General features: G+C 36.1%; 1 protein-coding gene across 7 annotated transcripts in view; it reads left to right on the top strand.

The window, feature by feature from the left end:
• GABPA (GA binding protein transcription factor subunit alpha) overlaps positions 1 to 21,241 on the top strand; it is a 47,764-nt gene that overhangs the window by 10,139 nt on the left and 16,384 nt on the right. For all 7 annotated transcript variants that reach the window (XM_053564339.1, XM_053564338.1, XM_053564341.1 and 4 more), the window contains 4 exons: positions 6,148 to 6,292; positions 10,722 to 10,806; positions 13,110 to 13,355; positions 20,025 to 20,219. In XM_053564339.1, coding sequence (XP_053420314.1) covers positions 6,148 to 6,292; positions 10,722 to 10,806; positions 13,110 to 13,355; positions 20,025 to 20,219 — 671 coding nt within the window. The remainder of the gene's footprint in view (positions 1 to 6,147; positions 6,293 to 10,721; positions 10,807 to 13,109; positions 13,356 to 20,024; positions 20,220 to 21,241) is intronic.

The following is a 21,241-nucleotide window of genomic DNA, read 5'->3' as shown; positions in this document are numbered from 1 at the left end:
TAGATCCTAGTTATCAAGCTTTGGTCCAATTTATAATATGCAAATACCTTTTCCCATTCTGCAGATTGTCTGTTTGCTTTGGTTGTTGTTTCTTAGGTGTACAGAAGCTTTCCAGTTAATAATTAAGTCCCAATTGTTTATTTTTGTTGTTGTTGCAATTGCCATGGAAGTCTTCTTCATAAAATCTTTCCCCAGGCCAATATCTTCAAGTTTTTTCCCCATTCTTTCTTTGGATTTATATTGTTTCATGTCTTAGATTTAAATCCTTTATCTGTCTTGAATCAATTTTTGTTAAGCGTTGAGATGCGGGTCCAGTTTTAGTCTTTTACAGTGATTATCCAGTTCTCCCAACACCATTTATTGAATAGGGATTCTTGTCCCAAGTATATGTTCTTGTTTGGTTTATCAAAGGTCAGGTGGCTGTAAGATGTTAGTTTCTTCTCATGGTTTTCTATTCAAATAGAAATAGTTCCAAATGTCAGTGTCTCTATTGTGCTAATACCATGCTGTTTTGATCACTATGGTCTTTTAGTATAGCTGAAAGTCTGGTAGAGTGATACCCTGGCTTTGCTTTTATTATTAAGAATCGCCTTGGCTATATGGGGTTTCTTCTGGTTCCATATAAAACAAAGAATTATATTTTCCAAATCTTGAGAGTATGATGATGGTATTGTAATGGGGATTGCATTGAATCTGTAGATTGCTTTGGGTAGTCTAGACATTTTCACAATATTGATTCTTCTCACCCATGACCATGGCATGTTCTTTCATTTATTAATATCTTCTTTTTCTTTTCTTAGTGTTTCGTAAATTTCTTTGTAGAGGTCTTTTACCTCTTTTGTTAGATATATTCATAGGTATTTTACTTTTTTTGACACTACTGTGAAGGGAATTGCGTTCTTGATTAACTTCTCATTTTGGCTGTTATTGGCATATACAAAGGCTAGTGATTTGTGAACATTGATTTTATACCCTGAGACATTGCTGTAGTTTTTGATCACTTCCAGGAGTCTTGTGGTTGAGTGTTTGGGATACTCTAAGTATAATATCATACCGTTGTCAAAGAGTGAGAGTTTGACCTCTTCTGCACCCATTTGGAGCCCTTTATTTCCTTCTCTTGCTTGATTTTAATTGGCTAGAACTTCCAGCACTATGTTGAATAGTAATGGTGATAGAGGACACCCTTGTCTGGTTCCAGTTCTGAGTGGAAAAGCTTTCAGTTTTACTCCCTTCAGTACAATATTAGCTGAGGGTTTATTATAGATGGCTTCGATCAGATTCAGAAATGTGCCACCAATGCCTAAATTCTTAAGTATTCTAATTAGAAAAGAATGCTGAATTTTATTGAATGCTTTTTTCTGCATGTATTGAAGAGAATCATATGTTCTTTGTTTTTGCTTCTGTTGATACGGTGAATTACATTTATGGACTTATGTATGTCAAATCAGCCTTGCATCCCTGGGATGAAATCTACTAGATCAGTGGTTCTCAACCTGTGGGTTGCGACCACTTTGAGGGTCAAATGACCCTTTCACAGGGGTTGCCTAAGACCATCCTGCATATCAGGTATTTGCATTACAATTCATAAAAGTAGCAAAGTTACAGTTATGAAGTAGAAAGGAAAATAATTTTACGATTAGAGGTCCCCACAGCATGAACTGTATTAAAGGGTCGCAGCATTAGGAAGGTTGAGAACCACTGTACTAGATCATGATAAATGATTTTTTTTAATGTGTGGCTGTAATCTTTTGGCTAAGATTTTATTGAGAATTTCTGCATCTATATTCATTAATGAAATTGATCTGAAAATCTCCTTTTTAATTGCGTCTTTTCCCGGTTTTGGCATCAAGGTGATATTTACTTCATAGAATGTGTTGGAGAAGATTCCTTCCTTTTCAATTTTTTGTAATGAAAAATTTCTGCAGTATGGATATAAGCTCTTCTTTGAAGGTTTGATAGAATTCTAAGGTGAAGCCATCTGGCCCAGGGCATTTTTGGGGGGGGAGATTTTTTAATGTTTCTTCAATCACAGTTTTTAAAATTGGTCTGTTCAAGAGATCTATTGCTTCTTGATTAAGTCTAGGGAGAGAGTGTGATTCCAGGTATTGATTCATTTACTCCACATTGTCAAATTTCTGGGCATAGAGTTTCTTGTAGTACTCAGAGATGATCTCTTATAACTGTGTCAATCTGTTGTTATTTCCCCTTTATCATTTCTGATAGAGGTTATTAGAGATTTTATCCTTCTGTTTGTAGTTACTCTGGTCAAAGGTTTGTTGATTTTATTTATTTTTTTTGAAAACTGAACTTTATTTCATTAATTTTCTGAATAATTCTTTTCATTTTCATTAATCTGTGATTTGATTTTGGTTATTTCTTTTTTTTTTGCTGGGTTTGGGATTATTCTTTTTTCCAGTTCCATAAGATGGTTCATGAGTTTGTTGATGTGCTGTCTTTCTGTTTTTCGAATATAGGCATCTAATGTGATAAATTTCCCTCTTAAGATGGCTTTTGCTGTAACCCACAGGCTTTGGTAACTGTGTGTCTTCATTGTTATATTTGAGGAATTTAACTATTTCCTCTTTTGTCTCTTCCTAAACCCAACTATCATTTAGCAAAAGGTTGTTTAATTTCCAACTCTCTGTGTGGGGATGAACGTTTTTATTGGAGTTGAGTTCCACCTTTATTGACTTATGGTCTGAAAAGACACAAGGTATAATTTGTATTTTATTTTTGCTGAGGTTTGATTTCTATCCTGGTCGATTTTGGGGTACATACCATAGGCTGATGATAAAAATGTATTTTCCTTAGCTTTGGGATGGTGTGTTCTGTGTATGTCTATTAATTGATTAATCGCATTTGTTCTAGGATCACATTTAAGTCCTTTGCATCTTTGTTTAGTTTCTGTTTAGAGGCTCTTTCCAGTTCTGTCAGAGGGGTGTTAAAGTCCCCAATTATGAGATCATGGGATATCATATTGCTCAGACCCATCAAGGTCCATAGGTTCATCAGGTACATAAGTCCAGGAGCATTTAAGTTGGGTGCATAAATATTTAAAATTGAAATGTCTCCCTGTTGTATTATTCCTTTGACTAGTATAAAGTGTCCATCTTTGTCTTTCTTAACTTCAGTTGCTTTAAATCCACTTGTATCTGAAAATAAGATTGCAATTCCTCCTTTCTTCTGATTTCCATTTGTTTGAAATACTGTTTTGTATCCCTTAACCTTAGGTGTGTCTCCTGTTGACAGCATATGGATGGTTTGTGCTTTTTTTATCCATTCAGCCAACCTGTGCCTCTTCAGGGGTTAATTCAGTCCATTGAGAGAATTGATAAACGTGGTGGAGTTCTAATCATCTTATTTTGTGAAAGTCTACACAATAGTGTAGTTTTGTTCTTTGTGCCATTGTGGAAGCTAAGTTTTGACCCTTCACTTCTGGGTGTTTACTTTGCTGGTGGTCTATTTTGGTGGTCAGTGTTGAGAATAGGTCTAAGTATTTCCTGTTAGTTGGTCTTGTTGTGGCAAATTTCCTCAGTGCTTGTATATCCACAGATATGATTTGATTTATCCATCCATTTTGAAGCTTAGTCTAGCAGGATACAGAATTCTGGGCTGAAAATTGTTTTGTTCAAGAATGTTGAAGGCAGATGACCATGCTCTTCTGCTTGGAAGGTTTCAATTGAAAAGTCTACTGTCATCCTAATGGCTCTGCCTCTGTAGGTCAGTTGGCGTTTACTCCTGGCTGCTTGCAGAAGTTTTTCTTTGATGTTGACTTTGGACAGGTTCATTATAATTTGTTTGGGAGAGACTCTGTTTGAGTTGAGATATGACCCCTGGTTCGATATCCATCTGAAAGGAATGTGTTGGTGTCTTTGGTAAAACCTGGAAAGTTTTCATTTATGATAGTCTCCAGCAGGGCTTCCATACCTTTGGGGCAATCTTCTTCCCCTTCAGGAATCCCCATTATTTGTATATTTGAACATTTCATGGAGTTTCTACGTGTCTGTTCTGCTTTCTCTCTCCTCTTTTCTGCCTCTTTAACTTGGGTTAACTCGAAAACTTTATCTTCTAGCTCTGATGTTCTTTCTTCTCCATGTTTTAACCTATTTTTGATACTTTCTGCCACATTTTTACATTTCTTGATTGTCTCCTTCATTTCCTTAAGGTCCACCATATTCTTTTCTATATTCTCCATATCTCTCATCTGACTTTTGGTTCTGTCTTTGCATTTTTTCATCCATTCCTTTCATTATCTTTATCATCTGTATTTTAAATTCCCTTTCTGTCAAATCCATTAATTCTTTTTATGTGGAGTCTTCTGCAGTAGCTGCCTCGTCATCCCTTGGGGGGAGTTCCTCTGTTTTGGTTTTTCATGTTCCCTGAATTTTTCTATTGGTTCCTCCTCAAGTGTTCTTTTTTCTTGTTCACCTCCTTGTCCTCCTATTAACTTCTCCCTGCCTCCTTTGTTTTAAACAGCCTTGTTCACAATATGTTGCAATGTGTGGCAGGGACACCAGGGTGCAGTGTGGTTTTTCTAGGAGACAGCACAGCCGGGAACCTCTGTGGTCCTTATTCCAAATTTAGTTGCCTTCAGTGATTGCCTGATTGTTTCCTCAGCATTCAGACCCTGCTGGGTTGGGATTTTAAAGCTCAGGAGAATCCTTTAGGTGCAAGTCTCAAACAGTGCCCCCTGACTCCAGTTCCCATGGGGTGTGGGAGCCCCTCAGCCTGTCCCAAGAGTGGAGTTTTGATCCTGGCAGGTGGAATTGAGATGGCTGTGCTTTAGGCCCCTGCTAAGATCTTCTCAGGACCTTCCCACAATGGCAGCTACCTAGTGCAAGTCCGTCTCAGTATGTCTGCACTGCCAGCCTCCAAACCTATGGCAAATTCACTCCAACTGGCATTCAAATCTGGTTGCTGTATTCTGTTCAAGTCTGCCCACTCTTCAAAGCTTTGAGTGGAACACTCAAACATAGCTTCCCCAACCACTGAAAACTCCAGAATGGCTTTCTCCTGTCCTGGACCTCTGTAGGGGGGCAGCCAGTCCCAGCTGGTTGCGATCACTTCCCTAATTCATCAAAATTACACTTTGGGGGATAATAGGATGTATTTAGCTCACTACTTCCTTGCTATGCTCCCTGAGCTATGACTGAGGGTAAAGTCCCTGTGCCAGGTATGTCTGGGTTCTCTTTTTTCCCACTTGTTCTAGGAGAATTCAGCTGAATGATCTTTCTGGTCTGCCATCTTGCTCCACCCAAGAAGATAATTTTTGAATCGCATGTTGTGAATTTTAATTCCCCATTCACCAATTTAGCAAATAGTGTCTATCTTCTGTTTGGCCCTCTGGAAGGATTCACAAGAGATGTGTAGAACTACTAACCAAAGTTTTAAACCTTTTTGAATTCAAAGTATGAAATAACAATATAAATGAACCCTAAGAGAATTTTGAAGAATATAAATCTTGTTTTGTTTTGTTTTGTTTTTTTCTTAAAGAAGAGAGACTGGGTGTCACCCAAGCTGGAATGCAGTGGTACAATTGTAGCTCAGTGTGACCTTGAATTCCTGGGCTCCAAAGATCCTCCTGTCTCAGCCTCCCAAGTCACTGGGATTACAGGCATGAGATACTATGCCTAACTTTTTTTTTTTTAATGTCAAGTTGTGCTGATTATAACCAGTTATGTTCAGATTAAATTAAATCAAAAGTATTTTATTTAACTTGTATCTTCATATGTCATTGTTTTATATTTATTGTATTTATGTTGGGAAGGGAAATTGACTAGTAGAGAAAGCATGCATATTTTGAGGAGACAATATATCCTTTCTCATCTAAATTCTTCAAAATAACTTGAAAATGTGGTATAAATACAAACATTCCTCCTTAAAAAATGTATATGCAATATTTAATATGTTTGTATGTAATGAAGCATATTTTCAAGATTGCTTTAAATTTCAAGCTAGCATTTCTCTATAAAATTCAGCTTTCAGTTTAGCAACACTATTTGGTGATGAACCTCACAGTAATCTGTAGAAGTGAGTTTTCAAAGACTAGAAATGTGCTTTCATGTTGGATTTTATTTTGAGCAAATTGTTACTTGGATATCCAGGATAAATATGTACTTGTTAAGCCTCATATCCTTTAACCTTTAGCATTGTAGAACAAACCTACACCCCAGCTGAATGTGTCAGCCAGGCCATAGACATCAATGAACCAATAGGCAATTTAAAGAAACTACTAGAACCAAGACTACAGTGTTCTTTGGATGCTCATGAAATTTGCCTGCAGGATATCCAGGTAATTTTTTTTTTTTTTAATTTGTATTTCAGAATTTTATTCTGAATAGGAATATGTTTTGTTAGCAGTTTATTTCTACAGCTATTGCCTTTACCTCTGTAAATTGATTTGACCTGTATTACTATAAAATTTAAGTATGTAGAAATACAAGAATCCTTTCAGCAAAATTTTCTCCATTTAAAATTATATTTAAAAGATTGAGTACTAAATCACACTTTTTTTGTTTTGTCTTGTTTTTACAAACATAAAATGAGAAGTTTAAATAAATTGGAATATGAGTTTAAATATGGAGTAGTGGGAAACACATTGACTTTAAAAGCTAAAGAAGTATATCTCTAGGTAGCTTTTAACTTCTGTGCATCAGTTTCCTTATCTTTAAAAAGAGATCATTTGACTAATGATTTTTATATTTCCCTTTCACCTTTATTTTCTGGCAGTAAATTTTGAGTAAGAATTTATATATCAACTGACACTTCTTGGAATTTATTGCAATAAGATTTTATTCATGGCAGCATTAAAATGTATTATGTTTGGAAAGTATATTCATATTTTATGGTAATCTTTTAAGAAAGGTAGTATTTTTATGTATAAAAGGTTGTAGCCTAAATAGGATTGCTCAGGTAGTTTTTTGTGACCTTCCTTAAACATGTGAGTAAGTACTATAGTTTCATATTTTTTTATACTAATACTAATGCATATTGTATCATCTTTTGGATTATTTGGTTTGTTTTATTCTTTACTCCTCCGCCTACCTGCCTCATGAGAGGGTTATTATTGATATAATAGAACTCTTGACTTAGATTTTTGAAAATCCAAGTCATCATCTGCTGCAACTGTTTTTAATAGGATTTTATTATACAATAAGGTGAAATATTTTCATTTTCAATATTTTAGTTGCCATTTAATCATTCTGTAATCATTTCCTTTCAGTGTAAGTCTAGTAATTGTCAGTGGTGGAGGAATGGAGCTCTTCTAAAACTAGATAATGTAGGCAGGTCTAGTAATACTATAATTTTAGGATTTATGATTTTCCTTTACTTAACAGTGATAGAATGAATTAGCATACTTTTTTTGGAAGACAGTCTGATGTTTAGTATTTATTACTGGTAAATGTGAAATGCCTAACATTTCTACCTCTATAGTAATCCTTACCTGGGTGGACAGAGGTATATGCATGAGGATGTTCTTTTTTTTTTTTTATTATTTTTTTTTTTTTTTATTAAATCATAGCTGTGTACATCAATATGATCATGGGGCATCATACACTTGTTTCATAGAATATTTGACACATTTTCATCTCATTAGTTGACATAGCCCTCCTGGCATCATCCTAGTTACTTTGACAAGACATTTACATTCCACATTTGCCAAGGCTCACATGTACCTTTGTAAGATGCACCACATGTGTGATCCTTTCAATCCCCTTCCCTTTACCCACCTTCCGCCTCCCTCCCCACGCTTTCCCCCTTCCCTGTGTTCTTAGGTTGAAACTTGGTTATAGCTTCATGTAAAGGTCCTAAGTTAGTTTCATAGTAGGGGTGAATACATTGGATGTTTTTTCTTCCATGCTTGAGACACTTTACTGAGAAGAATATGTTCCAGCTCCATCCATGTAAACATGAAGGAGGTGAGGTCTCCATCTTTCTTTAAGGCTGCATAGTATTCCATGGTATACATATACCACAATTTATTAATCCATTCGTGGATCGATGGGCACTTGGGTTTCTTCCATGACTTAGCAATTATGAATAGGGCTGCAATAAAGATTCTGGTACAAATATCTTTGTTATGATGTGGTTTTTGGTCTTCTGGGTATATGCCCAGCAGAGGGATTACAGGATTGAATGGCAGATCTATTTTTAGATCTCTAAGTGTTCTCCATATATCTTTCCAAAAGGAATGTATTAGTTTGCATTCCCACCAGCAGTGCAAAAGTGTTCCCTTTTCTCCACATCCACGCCAACATTTCTGGTCTTGAGATTTTGTGATATAGGCTAGTCTCACTGGAGTTAGATGATATCTCAGAGTAGTTTTGATTTGCATTTCTCTGATGATTAAAGATGATGAGCATTTTTTCATATGTCTGAAGGCTGCTCGCCTGTCTTCTTCAGAGAAGTTTCTCTTCAAATCCCTTGCCCAGCCTGCGATGGGATCCCTTGTTCTATTCTTGCTAATGTTCAAATCCCTTGCCCAGCCTGCGATGGGATCCCTGTTCTATTCTTGCTAATGTTCTATTCTTTCTTCTTCGGAGAAGTTTCTTTTCAATTCTCTTGCCCTGCATGAGGATGTTCATTCATGGTTTTGCAAAAACTGAAAACAACTTATATATTCCAAAGGGGGATTAAGTAAATAAATTACATAGGTTGGAATTTAAGGTAGCCATTAAAAATTGGCAAACTAGTGGTGGTGCCTGTGGCTCAGTGAGTAGGGCACTGACCCCATATACCGAGGGTGGCAGGTTCAAACCAGCCCGGCCAAACTGCAACAAAAAATAGCCTGGTGTTGGGGCGGGTGCCTATAGTCCCAGCTACTCGGGAGGCTGAGGCAAGAGAATCGCCTAAGCCCAGGAGTTGGAGGTTGCTGTGAGCTGTGATGCCACAGCACTCTACTGAGGGCTATAAAGTGAGACTCTCTCTCAAAAAAAAAAAAAAAAAATTGGCAAACTAGAGCTTATATGGTAGGATATGTTGAATATAAAAAAAAAAAAAACTTGTAAAATACTCCTAAATTATTTTACTTAATCCTCACATCGGTCTTGAATCAACATATTCTTAATCACATTCTGCAGACATAGAAATAAAGATTAAAGAGGTTAAATAACCTACCCAAGGTGTAGCTACAGAGGGTTCCTGGAATTCAACCAGGTCTGTATGACTCTAGAACTCTCTTCACTTGTTTGAGGCAGATTTTTTAAAAGTTTATAATGAATAACCCAGAGTCACTAGGCTTTACCTGATCTTATATGTAAAATAAAGGGGAATCTGGACTTGATCTCTTAGTAACTTCTCTTATAATACGTGACCTATACATTTATAACTTCCCTTTGTAATACATGACCTATCCAAAATGAAAGTACGGCCTACAAAAGTTCCCAACGTGTCATAGGTTCTCAGTTTATATTAGTTGCATAAATAGGAATACTTATAATTCGTAGTGTCATAGCATTTAAAGCTATCTTGGGATTGGAGGGCATTTTGCTTTTTACTCCCTGTTCTTCTAATCAAAAAGAAAATGAGGATTACAAATTCTGTTCTCCATATTGGTTAGTGCAAACATCCGTTTGGAGTCAGAGTTCTTGCTGCTGTGGTAATGCTTTTTTATTTTCAAAGTGTGCTGACTTGAAAGCTGGTAGAACAATAGCTAAATTGTACTTTTTTTGAAGTATATGACATAAGATCAAATACTGTGGCTGAGTTTTGTCTTGTGCTAGCTAGCTTTTAGTAAACTAGCAGTTATATTCAGTACCTGAGAGCTTACGTTCACAGTACACATCCCATAGCTTCTAGTAAAATTAGTGTCTACTAAACAGGGAGAAAAGGCTTGATGTTAGAATTTTTTAGCAAAATGTCAGGCAAAGACTGTTATAGTAAGCAGTAAAACTGCCATGTTTAAGCAGTCTGTCTTCAGGGTCACACAATTTGTCTTGTTCAAGTTAGTAGACGCATAGTCACTTAAGCCATGGGTTTGTGCCGTCACTACAGTATCATTTGAATTCTTGGGAATGAGTGTGGGAGGATCTTTGTACCTTCAATTATATGATATGCAAACATACACAGATATACATTATTCAAGATAATTATTATAGAAGCTATTTTTAAACAGGTGACAGAAAAGTGTCTTGAAGTCAGAATTACTTTTCATCATCAATTTTTTATTGTGTGAAATTTATTTACTTAAAGGATATATGAAGGAAAAAAGCACTAATACTGAAATTACATAGAATGGTCATAACTCCTTTAATTTTTATGAACTTTGTAATCAGAGATTTAGAGTAAACCCTGATTTTCAGTATGTAGCATTGGCTACAAGGGTGATATAATAATATGTTAATATATTTAAATAAATTGTCACCACTAATTAAACAACCTTGCTTATTCATGACAGATGTGGCATTATCTTCTACTTTAAATACATTTACAGAATGAATAATTGCCTTTTGCCATTAAGATCACAAATTAGGTTTCAGAGCTAGAAGAGACTGCACTTGAAATAAATTTAGTGTTTTATGTTGTCCTTAATTACTACCTCAGTGATTAAAATATTTTAAATTTTGGCAAAGATTTAAATGATACGACAACTTGGATAATTTGTTCTTTTAATAGTATGCTCAGTAATTAAGTCCTATTTGGTTCATCCATTTGTACTAAACCAGAGGTAAGGGCGTTAAGGATTGAGCTAAAATAATTTTTTTCATTTTACCCATGTTTAGCTGGATCCAGAACGAAGTTTATTTGACCAGGGAGTAAAGACAGATGGAACTGTACAACTTAGTGTACAGGTAATTTCCTATCAAGGTAAGAAATTTTATTGATAGTTACTTAAAAGTTTAGCTCAAGGTTTTTGATGTGATTTCTCAATTTTATAGATTTTTGGTGTTTTAGGTGATTGTCCAAATTAGTTAATGTGATATTATAGTCAAATATTTATGCTTTGGTTTAGTTGTATCTGATGAGGGAAGCAGATAGTATAGCCTGTCTTACCTAGTTTAATCTTAAAGGGATATAATATATGTAGTAGTAGCAGAATCACAGAGAGGCCTGGAAGAACAGATTGTAGCTGGCTTCCTAAGAATGCCACTGCTACCCTGCAGAACTAGACTGCAAAGGAAGCTGTTGCCCTGCCGTAAACTGGAAAACACCACAGCTGGAAGTTACCATTATAGCTGTCAACTTGAAACCATGCAACCTTTACAGTGATCCATACAGTCAAAAAATGGATGTCCTGTGTCTGCTTGTCCAGGAAAATTAGGAGAAACTATTTTTGGTAGATTTTTATTTTAGTATTTTAAATTGTGTCTTGTTGGGATTTCAAACACAGGTTTTAGAATGATTTCATCCTGAACCTACTATATTACTTTTAATTATGTTTCATAAACCAAAGTTTTCTTCAGATACTGAAAATGGTGGTTTTCTACTTGTCATCCCTTTTATAATTCCCCCGGATTAATTGTTGTTGGGAATAGGATAAGAAATTTGTTGTTTTTATTTTTAAAAGCGTAGTGCCTGTTAGTGCCTGTTAGTGCAAGTGTGTTTAAGAAGAGTTCACTTGAAGCCATAAAAGTATAGAATTTGATATGTAAGCTTTGATTAAATTCTAATACAGATTATAACAGAGTCAATAAGCATCAGTAGTTATATATAACATTGTTTCTTACAGCGGTCATTTTTAACATTAGTATACAAGATTATTTCATGACTGGCTAGTTTATTCTATTTGCATTAGATGGATAAGAATGTATCTTCCGGGCGGCGCCTGTGGCTCAGTGAGTAGGGCACCGGCCCCATATGCCGAGGGTGGTGGGTTCAAACCCAGCCCCCGGCCAAACTGCAACAAAAAAATAGCCGGGCGTTGTGGCGGGCGCCTGTAGTCCCAGCTGCTCCGGAGGCTGAGGCAAGAGAATCACGTAAACCCAAGAGTTGGAGGTTGCTGTGAGCCGTGTGACGCCACAGCACTCTAACCCAGGGCGGTACAGTGAGACTCTGTCTCTACAAAAAAAAAAAAAAAAAAAAAAAAGAATGCATCTTCCCGAGAGTTGTATGGACATTACTAAATAAAATTATGGCATATTTTTCTTATCTTAATTATAAATTCTGAGTTACAGGTTCAAAGTGTGTTAGTTCTGAGTGAATACACATCAAAAAATCTGTATTACTACATCATTTACCTCATCTTTACTTCTTCTATAGGAATTATAGTTCTTAACACTTTTGTATAAGGGTTTGAATATTTTCAGGACCTGAGTTTTCCCTCATTTGGTTGAAAATGAAATGCAGAATTTAATGATGTGAATTTGGCTTATCAAACTTGGCATCATTTTTAATACATGTACTTTGTCCTTTAAAAAGCTTAGTAATTAATTTACTTAGAAGGATTTTGAAAATCCTGAGGATGGGTGGCTACTCATTTTCTGTTCAATATTGGCAATTTTTATTTATTTTTAAAATTTTATTGGGGTAAGAACTGGTACTTTTTTATAAAGATGTTTGCAGATAGGTTTTGTGGGGTGGTATATTTAAAAAAGTATTTTAGGGCAGCACCTGTGGCTCAAAGGAGTAGGGTGCCGTTCAAACCCAGCCCCGGCCAAAAACTGCAAAAAATAAAGAAAATTATTTTAGACTTGTAGAAAAGTTACTGCTAAAATTATTCCTAGATACCCTTCACACACATTCCCCAAATGTTAACTTTTCTTACATTTGCTTTATTCTCTGTCTCCCTACACACACATTATTTTTTTAACTGTTTAAGGGTAGTATGCAGACATAATCGTCTTCTGTCCCTAAATATATTAGTGTATATGTTTCCCTAAAAATGAGGATTTTTTTATCTGATCACAGTATAGTTATCAAAATCAGGAAATAGATACTGACACAATACTATTCTTACAAAAGTTCTGTTGTGGTGTTTTACTTTTAAATTAGAGATCTGTTAAATTCTCTATACTAAAAATACTTAAGAGCTAGTTTTCCTCTATTTGGGAACATACAAACTAAAGTAAAATTTTCCTTCAATAGTTTTTATTTAGATTTTTATATATGTGAATATATATGTGTGTGTGTATATTTATTTATTATTATTATTTTTTTAATCCACTGTTAAGGAATCGAGCCAAAGCTAAACATCCTTGAAATTGTTAAACCTGCGGACACTGTTGAAGTAGTTATTGATCCAGATGCTCACCATGCTGAATCAGAAGCACATCTTGTTGAGGAAGCTCAAGTCATAACTCTTGATGGGACAAAACACATCACAACCATTTCAGATGAAACCTCAGAACAAGTGACAAGATGGGCTGCTGCACTGGAAGGTTATAGGAAAGAACAAGAGCGCCTTGGGATACCCTATGGTAATAAAATACATAATCATTTGTTAGGTAGAATAAGAATTAAGCTTAACAGACAACAAACACTAGGTTGAGGAAGTTATAGTCTATTTTATTTATTTTATTTTTTAACCAATTTCTTTATTTTTTGAGACAGTCTTACTCTGTTGCCAGGTTAAAGTGCAGTGCAGCCTACCTCACAGCAACCTCAAACTCCTGGGCTCAAGCAATCCTCTTGCCTCAGCCTCCTAAATGGCAAGAATTACAGGTGCATGCCACCTTGTCCAGCTAATTTTTTCTATTTTTAGTAGAACCACAGTTTGCTGAGGCTGATCTTGAACTCCTAGGCTCAATCATTCCTCTTGCCTCAGCATCCGAGAATGCTAGGGTTATAGGCATGAACCACCGTGCCTGGCCTATATGTTAAATACAGAATTTTTAGGAAGAATGTTAATTTTCTTTATCTCTTTCTCTCTTCTCCCCTTCAACTGTAACATATAAGTCCATGTGATGGATAGTTACTATCTCGAGTGCTGGAAATAGAAAGATATTTTTTAAAAATCTATTTTAGGGTGTTCACATTATAGTTGAAGAAAGAGAGGATGGATGAAAAGAAATAATTGACATAAAAGGTAACATGTTTTTAAGCTGTCAATAATTCATATAGAACAGTGGTTCTCAACCTTCCTAAAGCCGTGACCATTTAATATAGTTCCTCATGCAGTGGTGACCCCCAGCCATAAATTTATTTTTGTTGCTTCTTCATAACTGTAATTTTGCTATTGTTATGAATCGTAATGTAAATATATGCAGGAGACCCCCAAAGGGGTCGCGACCCACAAGTTGAGAACCTTTGATATAGAAGAAGCATGCTGTCTGAATCTCAAAGGGATCATAGTGGCCTAGGGAAATATGGCGAAGAGTTTATTATAGACAAGGAACTATTGGACAGAGAAGGATATTGCAGTTAGGAAGTGGTTGGTATGCATAAACAGTGAGAAAATTTAGTGGGTGAAGAGTGTTTGCTTTGGCCCATTTCCATGAATCTTTTTTGTACCTGTTAGTTTCTCCCAGATGCTCAAGTAGGTCTGGACCAGGTCTTTTCTAGATCTGCTGCAGAGTCATCCTGTTCTTTACTTCTGTGTAGTGCTGAATCCCCCATTTTCCTAGATCTCTTATTTCCTTTTTCTTGATTTAAAAAAAAAAATTTATTTAGTCATTATTCTCTCATGCTCTCTTACAGGTTGTCTGGAAAGGATACCTGAGAAAAATTTTTTTTTCTTCTTATGTATCTGAAAATGTCTTTATTTTGCTGTTTGATAGTTCAAGTATAGAATATTAAGGTTAAAAATTCATTTTCCTCAAAATTTTGATGTCTCAGGCAAGGTGCTATGGCTCCTGTAATCCTAGCACTCTAGGAGGCTTAGGCAGGTGGATCGCTTGAGCTCAGGAGTTTGAGACTGGCCTGAGCAAGGGTGAGACCCATTGTACTAAAAATAGAAAAAATTAGCCGAGTGTTGTGGTAGATGCCTGTAGTCCCAGCTCTACTGGAGAAGCTGAGGTAGGAGGGTTACTGTGAGCAAGGCTCACCCCCGAGACTCCAGCCTGGGGCAACAGAGTGAGATTCTGTCTCAAAAACAATTTTTTCTATGTTCTTTTCCATTATGTTACAGTGTGAGATGTTCTGAGGCCTTCTGATTCTAGTTCCTGTTTATCCTTTTTTTTAATTTTTCTTTCTGTAAGCTTTTATGATCTTCTCTTTTGATCTTTATCTTGGCTTAGTGACATTGTGGATCTTTTTCATTCATTGTAGATTTATGGTTTATAGTGCAGAATTTCAGTCTGCCCCTGCACTGTCCAGTACGGTAGCTACTAATTATATGTTACACATTTCAAGTGCTCACATATAATTGTCATAATTGAGATGTGGTGTAAGTGTAAAATACCCAATATTAAAAACAATACTGCAAAATATTTTTAATTTTTTTATATTAATAACATGTTGAAATAACATTTGGATGTTTTAAGTTAAATGAAATGTATTATTAAGATGAATTTAACTTACTATTTTAATGTAGCTGAGAGAAAATTTAGAATTATGTAATAGTCTGTATTATGTGTATTTCTATTGGATAGTGCTGATCTAGATAATTATAGTCTTCAGTTTGGGACATTTTTCTTGAATTATTTTGATAATTGTCTTATGTTTCTGTGTTCTTCTTTCTGAAATTTCCATTGAATCTCCTCAGCTGATGTTCTGTGTCTTTTTTCTTTTCCATTTATCATCACTTTGTCTTTTTGAACTAATTTCTGTCAGATTTTCTTGTCTTTATATTAATAGTATATAAGTTATCTGATTTTTAATTTTAATTTGGAAGGGTTCTTTATTTTTATTTATTCTTTCCATACCATTGTTTTTTTTTTTTTCATTTGTGTAAGATTCCATTGCTGTTTCTTAGTGTATAATTAATATTAAATTTATTCAGGTATATTATGTAAAGAACTCCATTTATCCTATTCCGTGTTACCAACCCTTTTCCCATGGGTGGAGGTGACTCCTGCAGTCTGTATATTCAATACTATTAATGCTGGTTATCTCATTACAGTCTTTCAATATACACGAGCATGTTTTCAACCTCTGTATTCTTTCCTGTGGCTCTGTTTGTTCTTGTCTTCGGAACAGCTTTTATGTATTATAATTATTTTAGTATTGGTAATACTTATTATTTCTTTTAATTAATCTCTCACTGAAATATTTTTGTTTTTCCTTTTGATAGATTTAGAGGTACACATGGTTTTTGGTTACTTGGATGAATTGTACAGTGGCAAGTCTGGGATTTTAGTGTGCCTGTCACCTGAATAGAGTACATTGCACCTGATAAGTAGTTTTCTTCCCTCACTCCACCCAGCCTCACCCCTTCAGAGTCTTCATTGTCCATTGTACCACTTGATATGCTCCACATAGCTATATTTTAGTTCCTGCTTAATACAGTGTTTGGTTTTCTATTCCTGTATTACTTTACATAGGACCATGGCCTCCAGTTCCATTCAAATTGCTGCAAAAGAAATATTTCATTCATTTTTGTGGCTGAGTAGTATTCCATGGTGCAAATTATATAAGCAGTCCCCAAGTTACAAACATCCAACTTATGTATAACTCACACTTATAAACAGAGGCTATTATAGGTAATAGGGAAATGTACTTTTATGACTTACATGCAAATTCAACTTAAGAATAAACCTACAGAACCTGTCTCGTTTGTAACCTGAGGACTGCCTATACTGCATTTTCTTTGTCCACTCCTGAGTGCATAGATACTTAGATTGATTCCATATCTTTGCAATTGTGAATACTACAATAAACATAAAATTGCAGGTGTCTCTTTGGCATACTATATTTTGTTGTGTATCATGCACACCCACATTTTTGGGAAAATGCCTCTTGAGAACATGGTCTGCTCTTGGCCAAAGAGACCCATCTGGTTTGGACAAAATTCCCCTGATAAATATGCATGTCACACCACCCTCCTGAAGCTCTCCTTTCTGTGAAGGCTGTGCTTCACTCTTTCCTCCCTGCCACACTGTCGGCCATGGCCAAGATGGCCATGCCTGTGCCAGTGGTGTGGGAGCTTTGGAGACTTCTCAGCCCCTGGGCAACTAGGTGATCCCTGGAGTGTGTGTGGGGCTTCTCGTCCCCTCTGCATAGCCCATCTCTCCAGCCCTACCATCACCTCCTCTTCTGATCGTGGCACCCAGTGGAGCTGCTCCATCCTGTTCTCATTGGATCCTGAATCCTCCCAGACTGGAACCCTATACAGCAGGCAGGAGGGTACTGTAGTCCCAGGAGACCCACCCCTGCGCCCATGTTTTACTATCTATGTATAATGCACACCCTTGTTTTTCCGTGAAAAATGTTAGTGAAAAAGTATGCCTTATACCTGGCAAATATGATAATGGCTTCCTTTCCTTTGCATTCTGGTCTTATATTATAAATACTGTGTTCTTTCTTACCTCTCTATGTCGATGATAGCGGCCTTTTAAAAACTTTGTTATTGCACTATTTCTGCTGCTTCTGGATTCTGTTTTTTGGGGTTTATTTTGAGTTTTTAGGGGTTTGTTTTTAGTCTCAACTATCTGGTTATTCTTGCCCATCTGTTCACATGGAGTAAATCACTTTATTGCTAATTAGGTTGAAGTTCCAAAGGAATTGTAAAATGAGGTGTTGGCCATTTCATTAAAAAAATTTCAAATGTTTCAGTATGAATAGATCTCTTTGTTGGGTTATTTTAGTTTCTCTGGAGAATTGGCTAAGCATCTGTCAGGAGTAGAAGATTGGGATGAGCTTCTGGGATTGATATGCATGTGAAGGCTGCATTCTGGAAATGGGTAGCAAGCTGGGGCAGGAGGAGGTGGAGAGAGTCTCACTCTTTACTTTGTGGACCTTTATTACTGGGAAGTGTTCTCAGGTGTTTGCTTCATATCTCCATGTAAGTTCCTGGTGTCCATGTATGGGATGCTCCCCTTAACTGGCTCCCAGGAATGAAGGAGAGATCCTGGAGGCTCTGACCACACCCATATACTATGTAAATTCATCTCCTCATTTTCAGCTTTAAACATGTCCTGCTACCTAGAACCATCATGACCAGAGCAAGTAAAGAGTTGTGCAGACAGGCATTCTCTCCTGGTGTCCCTCCTTGGCAGACATTTTAGGTCGTAGTTTCCGTTACTCTGATAGATTGCCACCGTGCTTATTGTCTCCAGAATATTAGTTGAAATCTCTCCTCCATGTCTGTCACTTTGTATCCATGTCCCTGTGAATTTACATCTTTTAAAAATTACTATCATTTTACTAGAGTCTTAGAGAAAAGAGGAAGAGCATATACAGCCAATTAGTTACGTTAAACCAGAGGCCTGATATTATTTGAGAAGATAAATCAAACTAATTATATTTTTCCCTGACTTTTTGATCTTGATGCGTCTCTGTTTATTTTTATGTAAAGTGAGCTTTCTTAGACTTTTAAAGGGATTTGTGATTCAGCTTTTATAACTTAATAGAATCCCCTCTTCCATTGTTTTCAAGTAGTATTAAATAGTAGTATTAAAAATTACTTTCTCAGCTCCTATCTGTGCCCTTACTTGACTTTTCTGGGGGCCTTCTCTTTGCTTTTCCATGGTGTCCCTGTGCTGGTCACTTTGATTCTACTTCTGCCACTTCCTCCTTACTGTGGGCCATTATCTTCTGAAGTGATCCTTGGCTCAGTTTGGAAAACTCCCAGGGGCTGTGGTACATCGTGGCAGCCCTTTAGGTCTTACCATAGACCCTTTTACTCAGCTGCTGTTGGATTACGCAAACTTACTTTTTAGCTGTTGCTTTCACCTTGGCCTGTTGGGCTTTAAGCGCATGCTTCTTGGCTTTATTTAGATTTTCTTGTACTCAGAGTGTCCCTATGCCTTCTCCTGTACAGATGCTAAAACCACAGAAGTCTTGTAGCTATTACTGTTTGTGTCTTTACTCATGTACGTTTGGGGTCCGCAAGGATGTCTTGTCATTTGTTTCATTGTATGTAAACTTCCATGAGTTACTGATTTTGCTCGCTAGTTGCTGTTTTTGTTTTTATGTGTATGCTCACAGAAATTTAAAAACTTTACCACCACTTTCCTAGAATCCTCCTCCCTTAAGTTCTTCGGGGAAAATTTTTTAAAAAGATTCTGTGGATGATAATCTTACATTCATTTTCATTGAAAATTGGCCCTTGATAAGTACCTGTATGGTGTTTTTTCCTACTTATATTTTTATTGAATAGCATTCATTTATTGGGTATGTAACTAATACTATACTATTTGTATAGATCATCTCCTTAAAGTAAGAATACTATTACCAAAGTCAATTTCTCTAGTGTTAAAATGATATAATATTTATACAAGTTGGCATAATATTTATACATGTTGGCTGTCTTTTTCATTTGTGAATTCAATTAGATAGTAAAAAATGATAGGAAAAAGGAAAGTATTTAGATACACTTTTTGCAGATTCAACAAATGTGTGTGCAAGGCACTGTGGTACGTTTTGAAAAGAGAATGATTTGTAAGACACAGTTCTTGTATTTAATGCCTTAATGTCTTATGTGGGAGCACCTGATTAAATAGGCGTAAATAGGTCATTAGCACGTTTACTTTATTTATTAGAAGTTACACCACAAGGATAAATGCAAGAGCAACTAGCTTTTTGCTGAAAAGAAAGTGGAGGAAAGACTACATTGTTCACATTTTGAAGAAAAAGGCTAGACCCTAGAATTCCTTTATAATTTTTTTTCAATATAGGTTCAAAATAACTTTTAAAATGTAGATGGTTTACTTCATTCTCTTCAGAAAATAATCAGATATTTATTCTTTCATTTGGTCCACTGGAGGGCAATTTTGCATTTTGTTTTTCTTGCTAAAACTCTAGACTAACTCAGCTAGAACTATGTTGACTCCATTAGAAATTTATATAGATTAAGAAATTGAAAAGGAGCTAAGGAGAAAATACAGCATAAAAATGTTTTTACTTCATATAATGAGTTTACTTCACTTGGGGAAAAAATCTGTATGTATTGTTCATATTGACAAGTTAACTATAAATTCATATGATATCTAAGGTATATGTTGACAAGTATATAATATCTAAGCTAAAGATAGTATTTTTCTTTCTAGATCCCATACAGTGGTCCACAGACCAAGTCCTGCATTGGGTTGTTTGGGTAATGAAGGAATTCAGCATGACTGATATAGACCTCACCACACTCAACATTTCTGGAAGAGAATTATGTAGTCTCAGCCAAGAAGATTTTTTTCAGCGGGTCCCTCGAGGAGAAATTCTCTGGAGTCATCTGGAGCTTCTTCGAAAATGTATAAAATTTGAGTTATTACTTATTTACATTCTAACTTAAGCTTAATTTTATTTCTTTGTAACTTTGTTTTATCTTAATTATTCATTACTAATCAAATAATTATTAAGCAGTAATGATTAACATTAACTGTATAAGGCTGTGGTTGTTTAATTCCTGTAGTAATGCCACAAATCATTACTTTCCTTATTTTTTAAATGGGTGAGGCTGTAAGAGACCTATAAGGTTACAGAGCATGTGAGTAGCAAAGCTGGGATCCAGCCCACGCTAATGTTAGAGTCCCAAGTTCTTAAATCAGATACTGTGCCCTACATTTAGCCCTTTTTATATATTCTAGTTGTTGACTTCTGTTTCATCAGTCAGTTCTTCCATTTATTGCTCGTCTTCTAGAAATTGAATATCACTTGTTCACAGGTGGCTTCCCTTCCATTGTCTTTATTATTAATGAGATCTTCTAAAATTTTATGAATTGAATAGGGTCTTAGGAGAGCAAGGAGAAGTGTAATTGTTCAACTACCATTTCAAATTGGAAGCCACTATTTAAAAGTATTTCCACTGATAACTTGTGGCTGCATAAATGATACTATTGTAATTAACTATGAGATCTGACAAGTTCATCAACTCATCCTGGAAAAAGTGCTATATACCTCGTTGCTGAATATCACTATGGTCATATTTGAAGTACTCCCCTTGGAAAGCTATGCACTGATGCCAGCGCCTAGTCCACCCTTCAGAGCAATTCTGGGTTTTTTAGGCAATCTCATTCTGTTGCCCAGGTTAGAGTAGACTGGCATCATCCTAGCTCACAGCAATCTCTAACTCCTGGGTTTAAGTGATCCTCCTTCCTAGGCCTCCCCAGAAGCTAGGACTACAGGTTCCTAGTACCACACCTGGCTGATTTTTCTATTGTTAGCTTCTTGCTTAGGCTAGTCTCAAACTCCTGCGCTGAAGCAATGCTCCCACCTCAGTCTCTCAGAGTGCACGTAGCTACCAAGCAGTTTTGGAGCTCTTTCCTGAATTACC

This window comes from Nycticebus coucang, chromosome 16 (genome assembly GCF_027406575.1).
Source record: "Nycticebus coucang isolate mNycCou1 chromosome 16, mNycCou1.pri, whole genome shotgun sequence".
In the NCBI taxonomy this organism is placed as follows: domain Eukaryota; kingdom Metazoa; phylum Chordata; class Mammalia; order Primates; family Lorisidae; genus Nycticebus; species Nycticebus coucang.
The sequence above is the reverse complement of the archived record's forward strand: the minus strand, read 5'-3'. Positions and strand labels throughout refer to the sequence as shown.